The sequence below is a fragment of the Eriocheir sinensis genome, chromosome 59 (assembly GCF_024679095.1).
Source record: "Eriocheir sinensis breed Jianghai 21 chromosome 59, ASM2467909v1, whole genome shotgun sequence".
In the NCBI taxonomy this organism is placed as follows: domain Eukaryota; kingdom Metazoa; phylum Arthropoda; class Malacostraca; order Decapoda; family Varunidae; genus Eriocheir; species Eriocheir sinensis.
Window position 1 is genome coordinate 4522206 of NC_066567.1, and position 19461 is coordinate 4541666.

The following is a 19461-nucleotide window of genomic DNA, read 5'->3' on the forward strand; positions in this document are numbered from 1 at the left end:
GTGCGGTGAGTTGGGTCAGGTCAGGTGGGGTGAATTTCAGGTATACACCATTCACTACACTCCCGTCGGCTACGGAGGCTGAGGTGGGCCGCACGCCAAAGCAACACCGGCTAAAAAAAATAATATTAGCCTTTTCATAATTTAATACGTCCGAGACAAACGCCTGAGTTTTTAACGTCGTATTAGTCATCATCAGTAATGTGGCTGATTTGCCATTATTGACGCGTTTTTTTTCAAGGAGTGCTTAGTTGGTTATGTTGGTTTTCTTTAAAACTTTTTACGATTGAGTTTGTTATACGTCTACTTAAGCAAATCAAAACCCGCCACACCACGCCACACCACACCGTACTCTGTGAAAAGACAACACTAACTCCGACCCGGAAATGAACTTAGCCAGCCACATAGCCTCATAATTACTAATACAACTTCCACATGTATCCTTAGTTGTATAATCACATTCTGTACTGCCTGGGGGTTGGGATGGCATGCTCCTCCCTTCTCCTTTGTTGTTTACTTGCAACAATAAACAATCAATCAATCAGTCGGTAATCTCAAGGTGATGGGCGGGTCGCGGCAGGACAAGGGATCGAGGCCCATATGACGCAACTGTACCGAATAAACTTGAACCATAAAATAAGCTGAAACTCCTGCATTCCAAAGTCTATATTTTAAAACATTCCGGGGCTCACACACACACATTCGATCAGGGTTTCGTAGAGGTTGTGTTAGCATTTCCATGGGAAGTTTAATGAGCCTAGTTTGACGAGGCTTCTGTGTACCATGAACGCGAGAAAGCCCTCATTAGAACCCGATTAATCTCCTTTGTGGTCTTGGGAGAGAATTAAGTTGTGAGAGCCTATAGCTTTTAAGAATACCGATCGAACATTCTCGTAACACCTAAACTAACTACCCCCTCCCCCCCTTACTACCCCTCCCTCGACCACATGTGTTCAGTCCGGTTATTGTGATGGTACTTCCTCCCCGACTGGTTTTTAAGCCTCGTTGGTAGATATTTTCCACCGTGTCTATGGCATGTTGTGGACAGAGTTACTTTAGTGCGTTTGTAATGTGAAAACCCACTCAGCCATTTGCCTTCTTGAATCTATATCTAATTACTTAACCAATTTCGTGATATCACTCGTTTTCTCTGCAAATATGTAAAGCAAATTAGTGAAATAGCCCTCAGAGTCTCATCAATGGGCATTATACTCTTTCTAACTATGAAACTGGTGAACAACCGTAGAGAGAAATAGTTCGAAATTCCCATAATATCGTTGAATTATCGTACTTCCGTTCTCTGTTCAGTTTTTGCACAAACCTCGAAAATGACGCCTAGAACCTCAAAATACACCTCTCAGTTGTATTCAAGAGATAAAACTAATATAGAAATGCTAAATAAATGTAGTAAAAGGTTGAGAGGAGGTGAAATAGACGGAAATACGTAATCCAAGTGAGGTCGGCAAAGGTGGGCTGGATTAGGGAGCGGCGCGGCGGCCATCATTGTTGTTGTGGCGGCGAGGCTCAGGTGAGGGTCGAAGAGGCGGCGCGTTTCCTTGGCTTTATTCACCCGGCGGACACCTCGAGCGCCTCCTTCTGACTCCCGAGGCTCCGGCAGGGACTCGCGCGTGCAGTGGCGGCTCAGGATTCCCCGCAGCGAAGGTGAGAGGAAAGGAAATGGAACCCGAGCGAGACTGTTTCGAGCCGCGGGGTTGAAGCAGTGCTCGGCGGCCTCCGATTCACCCTCGGCATAGGAGTAACGTGAAGAGACGAAACCTTTAATATATCACTTACTAGAGGAAACCAAACCTTTACTATATGGCTAACTTACGGAGACTCATCATATTTACTCTTATCCAGGAGCGAGTGAGGGAGAATGGGTAGATATGGAGGGAAAGGGAGGAGATAGGGAGGAATGGGAGGAGAGGAGTCATGGGTGGGTTAGTAATAGGAATATTATGTTAGGAGTCTGCAAGAGGCCAGATTTGTTGTGTAAATGATTTATAACCACAGTATGATTGTCAGTCTTGATCCCCCTGTTAGGTTAGGATACATTAATATTGAATTTATGGTTGAGCACAGGTCAGGTTAGGTTAGATATAGTTAAGTTTCATCAAGTTAAGTTAGATTTGTTATTTTTTTAAAGATGAACACGTGTGATTTGTTTTTTGTTGTGCCATTGTCATTGTGTGATTTGTTTTCGAGTAGCCAACAGGGGTGAGCCATGGGTTTATGCTGCCTGTGGCTGCGCACACATTTCAAGATATCGCTGTGTGCTTTATTTCATTTTTTACCCAGTTGTCGTGGTCATATTATGGTTATTAATCATTACCGTTTACCATGAATGAGGTTTCAGGCCCCGCTCCACTGTAAGAGCACCAGAGCAGGGCTGTCAACAATATGATGATGTTGGCACAAATAAATTAGGGATGTACCAATGTATCGGTAACAGTATTGGTGGTATCGGCACGTTTTAAGAGTATCAGTATCGGCTGATTTTCTGCCGATACTACCGATACTTGAAGGAGTTTTGTACGTCACTTCACTTGTTGCAAGTAATTTTGTTCAACAGAAATTGGGTTTTCTAAATTGTTAAGAAAAAATATCAGAAAAGTGTAGTTATCTAGTATCATGATACTACATAGTTTGGAATTTCCCGCGATTTAATTTTCATCACTTTAAACGGTAAGATTCATATTACTTTGAATACAAGTATATAATACTTCGTATATTGTACCGTGGACGCATGTAATACAGGTTTAGTAGCTTTGGCATGGGATTGGCGGAGCCCCTCCACTCGCCTCATTTGCCTGCCACAGTCAGTCAGACGGTCGCCCTGCAACGGGTCACACTGCCAGGGCTGCCTAAATGTACGGCAATTAAGGTAAAGCTAACCTATTGAGTCAACTGGACCTCACAAGGCGCCTCCCCCTTACCCCTTGTCGAAACTCATAGGGGTGGGTGTTAGCACTTGGGTTAACCATGCACTGTTGCCTCGCCGCACCGTATAGGGTTAATATGCGCTTCCATGCTGCAGTGGTCAGCACGTCTGGCTACGAATCTATGGGCACCTTTTTTCAGGCCAGCACTGAATACTTTTTTTATTTATTTATTTATTTTATTTTTTATATTTTTTATGGTGGAATAACGAGTAGTGGGTCTTTTTTTATTTACTTATTTATTTATTTATTTTTATTTTATTTTTTTTATTTTTTTTACATTTGATATTACCCTTTAGCTGCTGGAACTGTTGTATAAAAATAAATCAGTGCACAGGTATCAGTATCGGTCAACTATTGGGGTATCGGTATCGGTCAAAATTTTGGTATCGGTACATCCCTAAAATAAGTAAACCTCAATGCTCTTGTTTGTAACGTAGGGACTGAGGAATAAGGGAGAGGTTTACTATCGCGAAGGCCATTTATTGTCGAGAATGTTATGACATTACGGTCAGAGAGGTCACCAAATCCAGGCCAGCCTACAACTATATGAAGGCGCCCTTGTTCAGAGCCATGAGTAAGCCCCATACAGGAGGTTGCTTGAAGGTTACTGGTGTCATTTCAATAAACTTGGCATCATCATAGTCACTTAGCCATGTTCTGATTCACGCTAAAATATCAAGATATTTTCTTTTTATAGTATCACAAATTCATCCTTTCTTATCAGATATTTTTCTTTTATGGTATCAAAAATAACCAATGTTTTATTTCCAGCTCACTGAACATTAAAGACACAATTTGTCCCAAACGCTAGTAGCCATGATCGGTTATATTATGTATTCTCTCAATTTCAATCTGAAATACTACACAGCACTGGTCATTCGCTGAGTGATCAATTTCAGGCTTCTTGTACCTCACACAATTTATGCATTTCTTTTTAGCCATGGTGCAATGCATCAATTTATGATCTCCAGTATATTTTGTAGCATCGTGGTGCCTCCTCATTGCTCTTGGCAGTACAGTTGGCCTCATGATGGCCATATCTTTGACAGTGATAACACATAATTGCATGATCTTTATCTCTCACAGTATACACTCCCAATTCTAGTTTTATCTTGTCATGGTGCTTGTGGATCAGCTCTCTGACAGTTGGATCAATTAAAGATTATAGTGCATTGTGCCACCAACAGCAGGTTTGCTAAAAATCACCTCAATTTTCTTCTCAACTCCTTGGATTGAGTGTAGGAACTCATTCCTGTTAAGTCTCAATTATCTTATCCTGGCTCCCCTCCTTATGCACATTACAAATCATGGTCTTTGGCCCTAATTTTCTCACACTTTTAGTGCAAACTTTCCCTACAGTTTCCAGTTTCTGAGCTGCTATTACCACAACAAAATTTGCCCCAAAACACTCGAACTAAAAACTATCAATTGGAAGAAAAACAATGGAGGCAGCAATAAAGGAAATATTTACCCTCGTGCAGGTTACTGTTAAGTGTTCTCTATTTATATGTCCAATGAATACCTTCTCAACGACCTCTGTATGTTAATATTTTCATTGATTTTAGTTAGGGGGGTCAGGTGTTCCGACTCCATCTCCCCTCCCTCTTATTCATGCGAAACATTCCAAAGTATAACATTTCCCCCAAAAAATCCACTTTAAACCAATAATCTCACGACTGAATCAGCGCACAATGTAACCTGTGGTCACGTGTTATTTTGTGGTAAGTGCAGAAAGTACTATTCTAATCACTTATAAAATACCTCAAGTATCTCTGAATCACCATCTCCACTCTTGCTATCTGCCTGCAACTATCTTATCAGCCCCTTGCATCTAATCAATAGGTTATTTATTTTAGCAGCAATATGTTAATAGTCAGCAGAATTGGGTTACTATCCTTAGCAGTGATAGGTTATGTACAAATTTAATGTCAGTAAATAACTGTCAATGGTTTTAGTGGAGTTTTGTTTGTTTAAAAAGACCTGAAGTGGTAGGGTGAAGGTGAAGTGGCCCTGTTCCATGATCCTGCAGTGAGTGTAAATCTGGGTATTTACCATACTCTCTGCATTCCTCTCAAAATAATGCATGTCCAAGGGGTTCTGTTGTGTGATGATTAAATTTCTACTCTCAAAATTATGGAAAATAACTGCATATGAAAAACCTACAGGGACCTAAATTGAATCTTTACCAAAATATCAGTCATCCTGGTATATATTTTTCCCTAACCTAACCTAATTGAGCACCAGGGCCATGTACATCTTAACATATGCCCCCAACTTTACCAAATCAATCTGCCCTTTTCCTCTTTTTATGTGTGTGTACCTAATGATCCTGTAGAAATAATTTGGTATTGCTAACCTAACTTTCATCCTCTGTCTTTCATTCTTACAGTGTGCAACAATAGCTTTTATCCATTCCTACCTACCTTAGCCTAATACTTTTTTTCTGTTTACTGTCCAACAGAAGTTTTTGTTCCTATCTTACCTTAATTAACTAAGCAAACCAAAACACTTTACATCCTTACCCAGTTAATTTGTACCTTACCTAAACCAAACAAACCAAACCTAACCCAACATTCTTACCCTGTTTATTCCTTTCATATCTTACCCTGTCATGCCCTAGATGAAGAAAAGCAGACACCCACATTCTGTTTTCTCCCTTTGCTCCCCTACCCTAACCTAATCAAACCAGGCCTCAATAAGCACACATATATATCCACCCCTACCTTTTCCATTCCCTAACTTAATGAAACCAAACATCCTTGCCCTTGTATGTGTATTTCCACTTCAAACCTACCATACTATACCCTAACCTAATGAAAGGAGGCATCACTGAACACTTTTCTTTTTCTTCTTTTCCTCCTCTTTTCATTTAACACCCTTATTTTCCATTATGGGGTTGGACAAGCTTTGAATCTCCTCACTGTTGTACATTCAAACACATTGTTACCTGTTTATCTCTTCCCCAGCAGTGTGATGCAGAAGAAGCGTTCCGCCGTTTGGCGCCACTTTGCGGAGGAAGGTGAGAACAAGGTAGCTTGCCGGACGTGCCACAAGCGGCTGACCAAGCACGGCAACACCTCCATGATGCTGCGGCACCTGCGGGGGAAGCACCCAGAGCTGATGCATTGCCTCCTCATTGACGGGGAAGGGCCCGGCAATGACGACGGCTGGAACGTGGATGAGGGCCAGGTGGACGAGGTGGTGGAGACCCTGCCCCAGATGGATCCCTCAGGTCAGTGGAGTACTGCATTATTTTTATTTATTTTTATTATTATTATTATGTTTTTTGCAGCAAGGGAGGCAGGTCAAGGGCAAAAACAAAAAACGGCAACAAAAAAGCTCACTAGATGCTCTAATCTTGTCCCAACTCTGGACCTGCAGTATATTGTGTGATAGGACTGATGCTGGAGCAGTACTGTTCTGATCTCAGCATGATTACAATAAAAAGCATTCAGCCAGACTTGCAGTAAATAAGTAAAATAAAATCAGCTGCCCAAGAGCTGACCCAGGTGTGCAAGTGCTTTTTTTTTTTTTTTTTGTTTTTTTTTACACTTGACCCTTGATTTACCTGACTAAGAGAGGGGGAGCACCTGCCCAGGAATCACAAAAGCTTGGGAATTAGAAATTGCTGCAATTACGGGCCATGACCCATTCCAGGTGTTGACCATACTCAGTTCAGCAGTCACCAATATTCATTACCTGCCACTAACTTTTACCTGCTTTATTCAACACATTTAAGAAACATTCATTAAAATAAGGTATTTGAAAGCTTTAATTACAGATAAGGTAATGGAAATATCAAATGGGTAATGAAAACTGTATTTTAACTACCAGCAGCTGCTCAGTTGACACATGTAAAGAAACAGACCAGTTATGGCTGCGACAGTGCAGCATTTGCCATTTGCTTTTTCAACTCTCTGGGTGCAAATTATTTTTGTAATTGATTCCAGTACATATATACTGTATTTACATGAAAGTATAAGGTCACAGGGCAGCCGCTTAGCAGCACAAGACAACACTAAACAAATATGTCCAGTGCTCACACGTCCACCTAGTGGGTGCTGTGATCATTGCCTGGGAGACAGAATCTGATGTATGACTGGACTTCTGTTTGTTTTAAGTTTGATAAATGCAGATTCAACAAACACATCGGCAAGAATTGGTTTACCAATGTAGAATGGTGGATGAATGGAACAGACTTGATGGTCATGTTGTGGGTGCCAATACCATAGATAAATTCAAGAAGAGGTTGGATAAATTCATGGATAGTGAGGTAAGGTGGGGTTAGGATTAGAGGAGCTGCCTTGTATAGGTCAACTGACCTCTTGCAGATTGCTTACGTTCTTATGTTCTTGTGTTCTTTATACCTGGACTTGGCCAGCCAAGCACTTGTCCATCTATCACCAGATATAACTGGGCAACAGATTTTGGTTAAGATTCGTTTTAGGACCGTGCCAGTATCTCATTACCTACCTTATGAAACATCAGTAGCTCTTCATATATCTTTTCTACAAACCTTCAACAGTCATGGAAATGCTTTGAAAATCCAATGCAAGAACTTTTTTTTTTTACTCTTGAAAATAGGGGATGCTGTTTACGGAAGTGCGTCGCCTCCTCTGGCTGACGGCAGTGCTGTGAAATAAGTCATATATATATATATATATATATATATATATATATATATATATATATATATATATATATATATATATATATATATATATATATATGGGGGGGGTCCAGGGGGGGCGTAGCCCTCCTAGTTAGAAGGGGGGTCCAGGGCAGGCGTAGCCCCCGTTAGTAGGTCGTAAAGTTCGGTTGGAGTAGTTTAAATATGCTCTCCGACCCTAAACCCTCTGCGAGCTATTTTGCGTCTGTGGTGGCTGCAGCGTCGCCACGGCCTCCGCCAGAGGAGGCGACGCGCTTTTGTAAATATTATTCCCTATTTTCAAGGAAAAAAAAAGCCCCTGAATTGGATTTTCAAAGCGTTTCCATGACTGTTGAAGGTTTGTAGAAAAGGTATATGAAGAGATAGTGATGTTTCATAAGGTAGGTAATGAGATACTGGCACGGTCCTAAAACAAATATTTACCCAGATTTTTGGCCTGGACTTGACTGGGCATATTTCCGGCATTAGTCAGACCCTGGATTTGCTCCACAAAATCAGATATTCAGGAAATAGAGGTCTGAGAAAACAAGGGTCAGGTGTACTTTTCATTTTAATGTCATACTATCTCACAAAGAGCATCAAATATTTTGAAACTATCATGATCAGTACTTCAACTTTTTATTATCAATAGGTAACTTGTGTGTCAAGCACATCACCAAAATGCTCTTATTTTTTATTTATGACCATTCTAACATGATGTATTTTTAAAAACATCAGTCAAGTATAAGTAACCTTCCCTCTTCCTGCCAACAGTGAAGAAGAAGCGGTCAACAGTGTGGAAGCACTTCCAGGAGGAGGGGACGGACAAGGTGAGCTGCCGCATCTGTAACGAGAAGCTGGCCAAGCACGGCAACACATCGTCCATGCTGCGCCACCTGCGAGGGAAGCACCCGCAGCTCAAACTTGGGGACCTGCAAGGAGACAAGTGAGTGTGTGTGTGTATAGGGGAGAAGTGTGTCTGGCATTATCAGTTCTAGGCACGACACATAATAACCTGGCAGCAAAACAAGGTAAGTAAAGTGGTACAGGTAACTCTCGATTTACGCGAGTATTGTGTCCTTGAAGAGGTCGCGTAAATCAAAAACAATGTAAGTCAAGCAAGAGGTAGGTTTCTATCGAAAAATAAATATTCACTTCATTCAGTGGAGAGAGAGAGAGAGAGAGAATATCCATATCACTGAGATATCCACTCAGGCACTCGGCCTCACTCATGTGAGGAAGAAATGAGGGACACCATGAGCGACTGGCTAGTATTGCTAACAGTACCGAGCAGTCTGGTACCGGTACCGAGCCGTCTGGTATTGTTAGTACCGGTACTGGTGCCAGAACCTGCCCACCCCTATTGTTGAGTAGCGTGGCAGTGTGGGTACTGTATTGTTGTTCAAGTGGCGCATGGGAAGAACTGAGCTCAGCTGTGTGGCCGCGGTGCCGTGTGAGTACAGGTGTGTGAGACATCTGGTGGCCACTTCATTAAATATCGCATATAAGTGAAAAAAACGTTTAAATTAAACATTTATTTGGATTTTGGACCCCGCGTTATTTAAAAAACGCGTAAACCAAACTCGCGTAAATCGAGAGTTACCTGTATATGAAATTTCATTAAGGTAAACCTCATCATAAGACAAAGGAAAAAGGTGGTGCTGACTCAAGTGCTGCCTGGGAAATCAACTAAATGTTATGGTCTGATGCTATCTTGTTATTATTCCCTAAATTATTGAATAAAACAACTATATTTTTAGTTAGGTTGTAATAGGTTTTATTAGTGATCTCTTGGTGATGTAAATTAAACTGGATGGTGAATGTAAATTGCATTCAAATAATGCACCACTTTCTATAAGCACATGTGGATTTTGGCATCTGAGTGTGTGTGTGTGTGTGTGTGTTAGTGGCATAGTCATCCATTCTTCCACCCAACCCTCACTGTGTTCCCTTCCCTCCACTACAGTAGGAAGCTGAACCGCCTGCACCTCCGCTCCAGCAACACTGAGGCGCGTTTCTTGTCGGTATGCGAGCGACTGCTTCTCAACAACCAGCTAACTGACTGCACGCTGGTGGCCGAGGGGCAGTTTGTGCAGGCCCACCGCCTTGTGCTGGCCACCTGCAGGTACGTGTGTGTGTGTGTGTGTGTGTGTGTGTGTGTACTTCACCGCGGCCTGATCACGAGTTGGACTCTCAATCACCAGCAAGTACCCTTCTGATTAGAGCAGGGCTCATTAGTCAATCTTTGGGTACTGCCAGAACCTCACACACCACACACCCCATCCCCCTTGCTCAAGGGGGAGCAGTAACCACTCCTATAGTCTTCCAAATATGTCGAGGCCGGTCTGGCGTAGGCTCCTGCAGGTCCTTTCCTCCCCTCTTCTCTGCCACACAGTCCCAACACCTATCTCTTCCTCTCATATGTAAGCTATAGGTAACATATGAGAGGAAAAAATAGGTGATGGGACTGTTTTGCAGAGCAGAGGGGAGAAATGGACCCGCGGGAGCCAACGGCCTTGATAAAGCACACTGTGTATCGTTTGTGATGATACTGAAATATAGAAGCAAACACTGAAGCTAGCTGTCTTTTATTATTTTAGTGCTAAGGCAAGTTTATTATTTTAGTGCTAAGCCTATTTGTCTGTATTATTTTTTATGTCGAGGCTAGTTGTAGTTGACGTATTATTCTTTTTGCTGTGCCACTCACCTCTCCTCCTCCCCCACGCAGCGAGGTCTTCGAGGAGATGTTCAAGACAGTGTGCCAGACTAACCCGGTGGTAGTGTTGCGTGACGTCAGCCTCCAGGAGCTGCGTGGCCTCATCAGCTACATGTACAAGGGGGAGACCCTCGTCAAGTCCCACGACCTGCCGGGCCTCCTCAAAGCCGCCACCCAGCTCAAGATCAAGGGTGAGTGTTCCGCTTCTTGCTTGTTTGGTGGTGGGCTTGGTATTTTTTATTTATTTATTTATTTATATATTTAATTTATATGCTGCTCATATCACCAACAGCCTTTCTTGTGGGACTCGGTGGACAGCCCCAGCCCATTAGTGGCGCGAGATCTTTTTATTTATAGTGGCTGCTGTGATGTACTATTTGACTCTTGGCCCTTGCTCCTACTGGTGCTCTTCTTGACCAAAGTTGCTGAAATTAGGGTTGATTGATGGTCTGAACAGCATGATGGTAATTGGCCACCACTCAGCAATGATGGGTCTTGATCCCGGGTCCTCAGGATCGCCACTGCATGTACTTTGGTCTCTTTTCTTGCTTGTTTTATATTCTTGTGCCATCTTTTCTGCTGTCTTCATCTTTTTTCCCTTGTTTGTGTATCTCACCACCTGTCTGTTTATGCTTCCATCTCTTTCTCTTTTATTACCTCTTTCTACCTATCTCCAATACCTCTATGTTTTTATTTAGATAAGAAGGCGTCTTTGCCAGTTTTGTTGACATTTTTCTTGATATTTTCTTCCATTCACATTTTCTTTGTTTCTTATCTTTGTTTTTTTATTTCATTTTACTTTGCATAGTAGTGCCAGCAGCTGTAATATCTTTGAGGAAAGGGTTAGAATTAGACAAGTTGTTAGTCGTACATTTTTATTGGTATCTTCACTGTTGCACATTCTTTTGTGTAACAGCGACATTAACCCACAGCAATCGTTATGCTCTTTACACGATGCCTTAAAATACCTATACAAGTTTTGTTCCATCCATTCAAGGACACTCACCTGCAATTCATTGTCTGTCCTTCGCACTCAAATCCTGTCGCTAAAAGTAACACAAGAGATTCAGTCACAAATACACACAAGCATTTTCTGGACACATCTATAACTCACTTTTTTGTCTTGGAGATATGCAAATTTTATTTTTGGAGTCGTGCAAATCTTTTGTTTTCTGCCCAAGTAATGCAAACCTTTTTTTTTTTATTAGTTATGCAAATCTTTCTTCTCTATGATTTAAGTAATGCTAACCTTTCTTCTTTATGATTTAAGTAATGCAAACCTTTCTTCTGTACCTCAAAAATATTCCAGACCTTTCTTATTTATCTCAAGAGTAATTCAAACCTTTCTTTTTTATCATAGAATTAGACAAACATCTTTTTTCATTCTTCTTTTTCATCTCTGAGTTATGTGAACCTTCTTTTATTTATCTCAGTAGTGCACATCTTTCTCTTCATCTTGGAGTAATGCAAACCTAAACTATTTACATTAAGATTGGTAAGCATTCCTACTCGACTAAGGCTTAAGTATAGAGGCTCGCGTAACCATGCCCGAGAGGTGGCACAGCACAACGCAGGGAGGACGCGAATCTTAGCTTACATCAGGCCAAGAGTCCCAGCACCATTGCCCTTAAGGCCTTAACTACTATACACTCTCAGAAAGCTCTCAGAATATAGATAATCCAACATTTTATCGATGCTTAATCCTCTAGTCTAGTGTAAGAGATTATCGAGTATTCCCTTCAAATAAATGCCAATAATGGTCTGAAAATGTCATAGGTTCCCATAGACTGTTTTAAGCTGTGTGGAGGTTGTTATACTTGTTGTTTTTATATTGTTCTGATCATACTTCTCACACCACATAAGTTACAGAGTTTCAGAAGCGTGTTACAAGTCCACTTTCGATGTTACAGTTACTTGCATTGATTAATTAGATTTTTCCTAACTAAGCTTGACAAAATATTCACAAGGCACATTTAGCATATACAGATTTGACATTTTGTTGACGGAATTGATTTTCATCATTATACAGTTTGTGTTTTTACGTTCGTTGAGTGGGTGACGAAGCTAATAATGTTTCCTATGCTTTTTTGTAGTTATAGTTAGTGGTGCATTGTCCTTTAGTCTACTTAGGGAACTAGAGAATGATGGACAAAATGCACACTTTAAAATTTCAGCATATCTATTCACATCTACATTATGCTTAAAGGGACTAACCACCTCAGGAATTCATTATGTCTGACTACTGCGTGGAGTGCATGGCCTGTTTTGTGTCGTAACCTGCACCGGGAAATCATAATAGCGTGTACACCAAAAAGAGTGGATGGGTGAGATCGTATTATGCTTTGTGGATGGCTGGTTGTGTTCTTACTGAGCCTATGCTAGAAGGAGGAGGAGGAGGAAGGAAGGGAAAAGATAGACATGGGAAGGAGAGAAGGAAGTAGAGCAAGAAAGAGAGGATGATAAGACGCAGAAAGGACATGTACAATAGACGAAAAACCAACTATATAAAGAATAAAAAGAGGAAGTAGGAAGGAACAGGGTAGATATGAAGAGAGAAAAAAAGAAGTATAGTGAGAAAGGTAAGATGAGAACACCAAAAAAGGACATTTAGAAAAGACCAAAAAACAGAATAAACATCGAAAAGCCATTAAAACAAAACAAAACACTGGAAAAAGGAACAGAAAGTAAAGTACATAAAGCACAGGGAGAGGACAACAGAAGGTAACGTGTTTGGAATCTACGTCCAGTTTTGTCATTAATCATTCATGTGTCACTAAACCTAAGTAGCGATGGGGATGATGAGAGGTGAATAATGATGAGTCTCGGGGTGACGGAGATGAGTAACGGCCGGTTATCTTAGTAATATCACTGAGGATGCACACAGTCACCTGGCGTGCTGAGAACTGGCTCTAAGGATCACTACTATGTACAGTCTTGAACTATTTCCTCCCCTATTAGCATCATTGTATTACTGTGACTGCGTACATGCGTTGGTTATGTAGGAGATTGTTCATTGTCTTAAAATATACACGTACTCTCATACATACATACACACACATAAGCTTGGATGGAGGCTGATTCTTTGTGGGTGGAAAAACAAAAATAATACTGTTAATGTTAGCCACAGACAGGTCATATTTTTCTTCCTGTTTTCGTTGTCTTCTTCTGATTTGTCATTGTTTCGCTTTCGTTGTTTCCTTTTCTTCTATCTTTTTTATCTTTTTTTTTTCCAGTGTTTGTTATTTTTGGTTTGTTTATATTTTCATCTACTTATCTGTCTGTGTTCTTTAGTTTCCATTTCATCGTCAGTGTTTTCATCAATATTCTTCTTATATCTTCTACATTTTTTTTTTTCATTATCATTGTCTTCACTCATTTTTTTTTTCTAGTCATATTTTCTATTTTCCTCTTTCAGTGGCACTTAAAACACACACACACACACACACACACACCTGAATACTGCTTGAGAGTAATTATTATACATTTGTTTGTTTGCTTGTTTATCATTGTGGAATGGAGGAATGATGGGTATGAATTAAGGGAGGGAGGGAAAGAAGAGAAGAGAAAGAAGGAAGAGAAATATCTATTGTATACTTAGTGTGTGTGTGTGTGTGTGTGTGTGTGTGTGTGTGTGTGGTATGTATGGCTGAGAGTTGTCTTAAAGGCTAAAAAAAAAAAAAAATATTGTGCTAAAATTAACAGAACTTTTGCCTCAACTATTCTATGATATGTTTCCCTTCAACCTCATGGTCTGTCTTGGCTAAGATAGGGGAATGTGAGTTAGTTTTGGTGGGGAGGAAGAAAAGGAGGAAGGGATGGATAGTGGCAGGGTGAGGAAGGGTATTGTGGTAGGGATCGGCAGGGTGAGAGAGAAGTCAAGCTCTGTCTTTGGTAAGGTAGATAGAGGCAGAGGGGGAGGTTTAGGGCATTACGTATGTGTGTTTGTGTGAGGCAGCGGTTTATGACATGGGTTGTGTGGGCAGGGAGAGGGTAAGGAGGTTGTCTGAGAAGGGAGTGAGGGAGGGTGAGGTGCCTTATTTGAAGAATAAGGGAGGAAGGTACAGAGGGAGGGATGAACGGTCGGATGGCTTTGCGAATATGAATGAAGGATGGGGGTGAGGGGGAGATAAGTAAGGTGGCTTATTGGGAAAGAGGGATGGGGATGGTGTGGCGAGTTATCAGACAACAAAAATCGACCCCACGATGCCATTATCGACGAGGAAGCTGACGAGATCAACAAGGGCAGCAAGACCCTCCTCTGTGTGCAGCTGCCGGTCGAAGAACCACTTGCCGGAGACGACGAACTTGTGGATGACGGTGAGGAAGGCATGCAAGAAGTTCTCCCCCAAGTCACGCATCACGTCGAAGTAAGACAGCTCCTCCACCGCCGTGCCCGCCGCCTCCCGCCGCAGGAGAGCTTTGTTGAAGGCGCTGCAGTAGTCATCGCAGAGCTCCATGTAGCGGTCCCTCAGCGTGTCCCCAGAGAGCAGCGTCAGCCAAGACCAGGCGGCATCACGCAGGGGGGGTGCCTGAAGCCCTGACCCACCACGCAGCCGCACCGCTACCACCTCCTCATCCTCCTCGGCCTCCACCTCCGGCACCCACACGTCCCCGATGCACACAGGCCCCACGCTAGGCACACGGGTTGTCTGCATGGCTGAGGCGAACTGGAGGAACTGTGTGAGGGTGGGCAGGTCGCCGCGCAGAGCCTCCAGCCGGCGTACCGTGCGTTCGCTGCCCCGAGTGGCCCCCATCGCGTCCACCATCACAGCCAGGTTAGCATCCACGACTGATAGCTGTGAGATCTGCGCCGTCCACTTATCCACCTGGGACGGCTTGGCACCCTCCCCCTCGGACTTGGTCAAGGAATGGGACTCAAGGGGGACCTCCAACTCGGCAGGGTGTGAAAATATGTCCTGCGGCTCATCCTTGGGTGTGTCGAACGAGGTCAAGGATGAGTGCGTGTCCGTGTGGCGGTCTATGAGGGTGTGGGCGTGGAGGGTGGCCAGGGCGCGGGTGAGGGCCAGGGCGTGCTCCGTGGTGAGGTAGACGTGGGGGTAAGGGACCAACCCGCGGGAGGCCAGCTGGGAGGGCGTTGCAGGGATGAGGGTGACGGCGCCCCCCTGGTACAGGAGGGCGTGGTCAGGGGGTCCGTTCTCCCCCACTTCAGGCCCCGCCCCCACCTCGGCCACGCCCGACAGCTCCGGCACCGCCAGGCCCACCATTCTGCCTGTGGGAGGAGGGAAGGGGTTAGAGGGCTTGTTCTAGTCGCAGGAGAGGAAGGGAGGCTAGTGGTTGTATTGTAGTGTTGAGTTGTTAGAAGTGGTTGTCTTTTTATTGTGGTTGTGTTGTCTGCATTGAAGCTGTTGTTGTTATTATGTATTTTTTTTATATCATTATCATTACTTTTTTTGTTTACATGTAATGGGATGTACATTTAATTCCAATTTTATGTCAAAGATGATTGATTTTGTAAGTGCATACCTACATTATTCTTTACTATAGATCTACTTTTTAATCTAGTGTGTATGAGAGAGAGAGAGAGAGAGAGAGAGAGAGAGAGAGAGAGAGAGAGAGAGAGAGAGAGAGAGAGAATGTACAAGTGGGCATTTGACATGTTCACACATAATACAACTCTCGTCTGTCTCTGTCTGGGACATGCATACCATGGCTCACTCAACCCCGACTACCACTACTACTACTACTACTACTATTATTATTACTACAACTACTACTATTATTACTATTACTACTACTACTATTATTATTACTACAACTACTACCACTACTACTACTACTTTTATTACTACAGCTACTACTACTACTACTACTACTACTATAATAATCCGTCTCATACCACCACCACCACCACCACCACCACTATTACTACTACTACCAACACCACCATTAGATAATCATAACCTCATCTAAAGTCAACAGGTGAACATTAGGACAGGTTGCAATAGTAGGAGTGGACGTGTTGGAATGGGCCCTGAGAAGCCACCCGGCAACACACACACGCACACACACACACACGCACACACACACGCACACACACACACACACACGTGCCATCATAGGTCGGCCCATTGTGTCTTGTTTCTGTCTGTCTGTCTCTCTATTGGCCATCCTCGCTTTGGGACGGTCGCCGCCTCCCTCGTCCTCCCCCCCCCCTCTCGCTAAACTGTCTTGCGCCACGGACAAAAGACGAAATATGCACCCTCCAGTTAGTCACTCAGTCAAGACATACAACTCACCAGTCAGACAGTTACTTAGTCAGTCTCACTCTTTTTTTTTTTTTTTTTTTTTTTTTGTTGTTTTTTTTTGTTACTTTATTCAGTTAGTCAGTCACTCAGTTTTTACAATCACCCAGTCACTCAGTTTTTACAATCATCCGGTCACTAGTTTTTTTCAGTTAGTCAGTCAATTTCTCCGTCAGTCACTCAGTCAGTTATTTCAGTCAGTCAGTCACTCACTCAGTTTTCCCAACCAGCCAGTCACTCAGTTTTTTTTCAGTCAGTTTATGAGTTCGTCTGTCAGTCATAAGTAATTTTTTTCAGGCAGTCAGTTCAGTCATTCAGTCATTAATTTCCCGTAACCATGAGACTCAATAACCTCTCCCTGATTAACTTATCGGGTATTGGCTGGGATTTCTTCACACCATTACGGTTTGCCATAGTGCAGGGAATAAGATACCTTGAACTTGAGGCTCCGTAGAGTACAGAAACACGAAAACATGAAATTGATAAACGAAATGAAAGAAAATAATGTAAGAGTACGTTCTGTTGTGTTGGTTGGCTTGGATATCGACTTAATTTGCCACTGTGCAGGGAATAAGATACCTTGAACTTGAGGCTCCATAGAGGATAGAAACGCGAAAACATGAAATTAATAAACGAAATGAAAGAAAATAATGAGAGTACGTTCTGTTGTGTTGGTTGGCTTGGATGTCTTAACTTAATTTGCCACTGTGCAGGGAATAAGATACCTTGAACTTGAGGCTCCATAGAGTACAGAAACACGAAAACATGGAATTAAATAAACGAAATGAAAGAAAATAATGTAAGAGTACGTTCTGTTGTGTTGGTTGGCTTGGATGTCTTAACTTAATTTGCCACTGCGCAGGGAATAAGATACCTTGAACTTGAGGCTCCGTATAGAAACGCGAAAACGTGAAATTAATAAACGAAATGAAAGAAAATAATGGGAGTACGTTCTGTTGTGTTGGTTGGCTTGGATGTCTTAACTTAATTTGCCACTGTGCAGGGAATAAGATACCTTGAACTTGAGGCTCCGTAGAGGATAGAAACACGAAAACATGGAATAATAAACGAAATGAAAGAAAATAATGAGAGTACGTTCTGTTGTGTTGGTTGGCTTGGGTGTCTTAACTTAATTTGCCACTGTGCAGGGAATAAGATACCTTGAACTTGAGGCTCCGTAGAGGATAGGAACGCGAAAACATGGAATCAATAAACGAAATGATGAGAATGTGGGAGCACGTTCTGTTGCATAAGCGAAGTGGGAAGAGGCAACAACATAGGATATAAATACGAAACGATAGGATTCATAGACGAAGTAGAAATAGTCTCGTATCGCATTAAGAGACACAAGATGAAATAATTAGGTTGAGAATAAATAATGGGAAAGAACTAATACAATCTGAAACAACAACAACAACAACAACAAAAAGAGGAATTCGATGCTATTATAGGAAGAGAGAATGTTAGAGAATGGAGTGAAATTCTAGGATAGTGATGATGATGGTGATGTTTATAATGATGCCGCTTGTGAAAGAATACAATGAGGAAGTGGAGGTGGTGGTGAATGAGGCGGTGGTAACAGAGGAGGAGGAGGAGGAGGTGGTGGAGGTGGAAGAGGAGAACAGGTTACATCTAATCTCTCCTCTTTCCAAGGTCGTATAGGACTCGCCCCTCCTTCCTCCACCCCCTTCTCTCCCTTCCTCCCTCCTTATACCTACTTCTCTCCCTCCGTTCTCTCCCTTCGTTCACTGTCACCTTCATCCTATCTCCACCCTCAGCTTCCCTCCTCCCTCTCATATCCCACCTCCTCCCTCACTTTTCTACCTTCTCATCCTCCTTCCTTTTTCCTTCCATCTTCCCTTGCTCCCATTCTCTCCCTCCCTCATTTTTCTACCTTCTCATCCTCCTTCCTTTTTCCTTCCATCTTCCCTTGCTCCCATTCCCTCCCTCCCTCATTTTTCTACCTTCTCATCCTCCTTCCTTTTTCCTTCTATCTTCCCTTGCTCCCATTCCTTCCCTCCCTCATTTTTCTACCTTCTCATCCTCCTTCCTTCTTCCCTTCCTCCCATTCCCTCCCTCCCTCATTTTTCTACCTTCTCATCCTCCTTCCTTCTTCCCTTCCTCCCATTCCCTCCATCCCTCATTTTTCTACCTTCTCATTCTTCTTCCTTTTTCCTTCCATCTTCCTTTCCTCCCATTCCCTCCCTCCCTCATTTTTCTACCTTTTCCTTCTTCCTTCTTCCCTTCCTTCCATCCCCTCCCTCCCTCCCTCATTTTTCTACCTTTTCCTTCTTTCTTCTTCCCTTCCTTCCATTCCCTCCCTCCCTCCCTCATTTTTTCTATATTCTCACCGTCCCTCCCTCCTTCCTTCTCCCTCCCTCCTGTGAATAATAGAAGGAAGCATTACAATCTCGTTTTGCAGTCTGTCATCCGTATATCCTTCACATGAATAATGATAATAACGATGATAATGATAAGCCATCAGGACATGCGGTTATTATTATTATTATTATTATTATTATTATTAGCGTCGGTGTTGACATCTAGCGGGCAAAACGACACTGGTAACCTCTCGCCCCGGGGAAGGATAAGCTATTTTTTCGTTTTCTTTTTTTCTTCTACCACTTCCCGATTCTCGCTGGATTGTTTACAGTTTTTGTTCTCTCTCCTAGCTAAGTGTGTTTTTGTGCTTATTTGTTCTCTTATACTAACGATACCTGTTTGAGTGCGTAAATGATTGTCACCTTTGCGTGTTTATTGCTGCGCCATTTACCGCCGCGTTCTCAGCCCAAGTATTGCGTCACCCTAATTATCATAGTTCGTTTTATCTATAGCGTATGCTTATAATCCTCTTACAAACACTGAAGGAAGTAAAAAATGTTGATAATAAATGAA

At 42.5% G+C, this 19461-nt stretch overlaps 2 protein-coding genes across 11 annotated transcripts in view; one reads left to right on the forward strand and one right to left on the reverse strand.

Annotated features, from left to right (window-relative positions):
• The window catches only part of LOC126985420 (uncharacterized), a 112667-nt gene that overhangs the window by 50000 nt on the left and 43206 nt on the right, over nucleotides 1-19461 (forward strand). For 2 of the 8 annotated variants that reach the window (XR_007738696.1, XM_050840276.1), the window contains exons 2-5: nucleotides 5906-6171; nucleotides 8362-8533; nucleotides 9554-9712; nucleotides 10316-10494. Coding sequence is in view for 7 of the 8 variants with exons in the window: in XM_050840276.1 (XP_050696233.1) it covers nucleotides 5906-6171; nucleotides 8362-8533; nucleotides 9554-9712; nucleotides 10316-10494 (776 nt within the window). In the remaining variant the exon portion in view is untranslated. Of the gene's footprint in view, nucleotides 1-1490; nucleotides 1660-1725; nucleotides 1754-4639; nucleotides 4661-4941; nucleotides 4968-5905; nucleotides 6172-8361; nucleotides 8534-9553; nucleotides 9713-10315; nucleotides 10495-19461 lie in introns of those variants that run through there. The other 6 variants (XM_050840279.1, XM_050840280.1, XM_050840282.1 and 3 more) reach the window with 6 other exon arrangements.
• LOC126985423 (uncharacterized) overlaps nucleotides 11162-19461 on the reverse strand; it is a 32814-nt gene continuing 24514 nt past the window's right edge. For all 3 annotated transcript variants that reach the window (XM_050840289.1, XM_050840288.1, XM_050840287.1), the window contains one exon: nucleotides 11162-15533. In XM_050840289.1, coding sequence (XP_050696246.1) covers nucleotides 14482-15528 — 1047 coding nt within the window. In that variant the 5' untranslated portion in view covers nucleotides 15529-15533 and the 3' untranslated portion in view covers nucleotides 11162-14481. The remainder of the gene's footprint in view (nucleotides 15534-19461) is intronic.